The sequence below is a fragment of the Chanos chanos genome, chromosome 3 (genome assembly GCF_902362185.1).
Source record: "Chanos chanos chromosome 3, fChaCha1.1, whole genome shotgun sequence".
NCBI classification, from domain to species: Eukaryota; Metazoa; Chordata; class Actinopteri; order Gonorynchiformes; family Chanidae; genus Chanos; species Chanos chanos.
The window spans coordinates 6969444-6972500 of record NC_044497.1 but is presented as its reverse complement, the minus strand read 5'-3'; the positions used below and the strand labels follow the sequence as shown (position 1 = coordinate 6972500).

Genomic DNA, 3057 nt, shown 5'->3' with positions numbered 1-3057 from the left:
ACTGTAACAATGATTATAACTAAAACAATAACTCGATGACAAAGCATGTTTTAAAGTCCACAGGCAAGTTAGACAAAAAAAAATTCTCTTCAATGAAAAGTGGTAAGATCCTGACAGGCATAACGAATATGAATATGAAACATATCCCTCTCCAATCGCTGCTTCACGTGAACCTAGCTAAGCTAGCGCACAACAATTGCCTTTTCCCCCCTCAGGGCTCTGAGCCTTTCTCTCTCTCATTTTTCTCTGCAGCTTCAGTGGAGGAGATCTCAAATGTGAAGAAATGTCACACTCAATGACAGATGAGTGTGAGTCTCTCTGTATATATATATGTATGTGTGTGTGTGTGTGTGTGTGTGCTTGCGTCTATGTGTGTGTGTGTGTGTGTGTGTGTGTGTGTGTGTGTGTGTGTGTGTGTGTGTGTGTGTGTCTGCACGTGTGTATATGTGTTTGTGGCTCCTGTTTGCCCCAGTTTTCTGTCTCTTTTCTCTGCTCTTCTAAATGGCAACCAAACAACTATTCTTCACATACCTGTGTCACACCACCGACCTGCCAACTCCAGATACGCAGAATGACCATTATGTTCCCACACACACGTTTTACTGCAAATTCTGAATAAACTAAAATAGTGTTGTTCTGCAGAGACTTGAGAATGAAATTGTTGATGAAACAACATTCCAACTGAGTTTAAGCTGAAGAGTAAATCCAGACTTGAGACAGTTTCTGAGACAGTTTCTCAAAGGCTGAATGAAATTGCAGACGACCAAAACCAAAACTAAAAAAAAAAAACAAAACAAAACAAAACAAAAAAAACCATCTTTAACTTGAATTAATTCACCCAGACTCACTTTTCATAAAAGATTCCACCGCTTGTATCTTTCACACCACCTATTCCAGCCTATTCAAAATCACCAGTCAACTTTTCTCTGCTCTGTTTCACCTCTGCTTCCCACCGAAACTACACTCCAACGCACAAAACTATTCAACGGCCGTGTACCTGAGCATCACTCTCCTGACTATTCCACACACACGCACGCACGCACACACACACACACACACACACACACACACGCACACACACACGCTGGCAGAGGCAGTCACGCCGCCTGACCCTGCTCTCCCAGCTGGCCGTCAGGGCTGTGCGGGAACGAGGGACTGACCGTACGGTTTGTCCTCTCCGTCAGCGCTGTCGGCGGACAGTAGCAGGGCATCGTCGTTGAGCTCGCTGTCTGGGCTGGCAGCTTTGTCCTCCTCGCGCAGCTCCGAGGCATCCATGTCGCCGCGCAGAGAGAGCAACGGCTTACTCAGCTGGCCCGTAATCATTGGATTCTACAGGGGGGAGGGGACGAAAGGAGCGCAGGTGGGGGAAACGGAGAGAGAGAGAGAGAGAGGGAAGAAAAAAAAAAAGAAAGAAAAGAAGGAAAGAGGTGGTTAGGCTTTGGCTTAGGCTGTTACTCTTTCTCTCTCACTCTGTGTTTGTCTCTCTCTCTTTTCACTCTCTCTTTTCTCTCTCTCTCTCGCTCCCTCTCTCCCTCTCGCTGCCAGAGATGCTCCCAACTCACTAACCCCCTCTCTCTCTCTCTCTCTCTCTCTCTCTCTCTCCCCCTGTCTCTCCTCCAGCTTTCTCCACCTCGCCACCTCTTGCTCTATCTCTCCCCTATTGCTCATTCGCTTACCCTTCCTCTCTCTCTCTCTCTCTCTCTCTCTCTCTCCCTCTCTCTCTCTCTCCCTCTCTCTCTCTCTCTCTCTCTCTCACTCTCTCTCACTCTCTCTCTCTCTGGAAGCTGGTTGTTCTCCTGCTCATACTGCTGACTATAGACTTGTAACTGAAAGCTTCTTGTGGATGGGACTGCCTCTATGTATCACTATTTGATGTTTAATACACTGCATCTCTCTACATTAAAATGAACAAAACATTTATGAAAATTAATATTACTGAATGCCGTTATCGTTGCCTCTACAGAGGAGGTACAGACTGTTTTTGGATTAAATTTGTTAGGTACAAGATAAAATGATCTCGCATATTGTACTGAATAATCATTATAATGAATTTTACAAAAATCCTTATGGTTCTCTTACATCAGTGGCTCCAGTCACAATCTCATCATCAGTGTAAATGGCCTACTTCATTTAAGTACAGTAATTTACAGTCCTCAATGTCTATACTTACGGAGTCAAACGAAATTCAACACAAAAAACATTTATTCCACATGACTGCAACGTTTTTTATTTCCTTGTATGATATTCACATAAGATACATTTTGCTTTGATTTAGACATATACAAACATTCACCCAAAAAAAAAAAAATGTTTTTTTAAAAGCGGAGATTAAAAAAGTTACTCACCAAAACACGGTGCTCCAGTAGCTGTATTCTATGAAAAAAGAAAGAAGGAGTAGAGCTATTTCTTCCTCAGGTAGATTAAAAAAAAAAAAAATTAGTTGATGTATCCAAGAATAAGAGAGGTCAGTCAAAGCATGCCAACCAGAGATGTAAAACCAGTTAGTGCATGTCTGTCACTAAAACTCCAAACCAGTGCGTGTGTGCACGAGAGAGAGAGAGAGAGAGAGATGCATCAACACGGCTACTGCAGGTTCAAGCCTAGGGTTGCCTCCGGAGACACTCACTAGAGATGTCACCTCCACTCTCTCTCTCTCTCTCTCTCTCTCTCTCTCTCTCAGACGTTGCTACCCCCTCCCTCTCGCGTTGAGGCGCACAAACAAAAGCAGCAGCAGTAACGTGTGTGTGGGGGGGGGGGGGGGAATCACAACTGCTTTTCTCTTTCATACACCCTTTATTTATAGTGAAGTTTCAGCCCCAAATGGGTTTTGGTGAGGACAGAAGACAGGTGATCAGTTTGTATCTAGTCTGAGAGGTAAAGAAAGGAGAAGAAGGGGGAGTGAGGAAGGGATGGATGGATGGATGGATGGTGATTGGGGAAAGGTTGGAGGAGGTGGTGGAGAGGGGGGGGGGTGACCATTCATGCATTTATGACCCCCCCCCCCCCCCCCCCCCCCCCACACACACACACACACACACACCCTCCCCTTCGTCCTTC

General features: G+C 45.0%; 1 protein-coding gene across 1 annotated transcript in view; it reads right to left on the bottom strand.

Moving 5' to 3' along the window:
* pou6f2 (POU class 6 homeobox 2) overlaps positions 1-1323 on the bottom strand; it is an 80086-nt gene extending 78763 nt beyond the window's left edge. The window contains exon 1 of the mRNA XM_030770110.1: positions 1161-1323. Coding sequence (XP_030625970.1) covers positions 1161-1323 — 163 coding nt within the window. The remainder of the gene's footprint in view (positions 1-1160) is intronic.
* Between the last annotated feature and the right edge of the window lie 1734 nt (positions 1324-3057).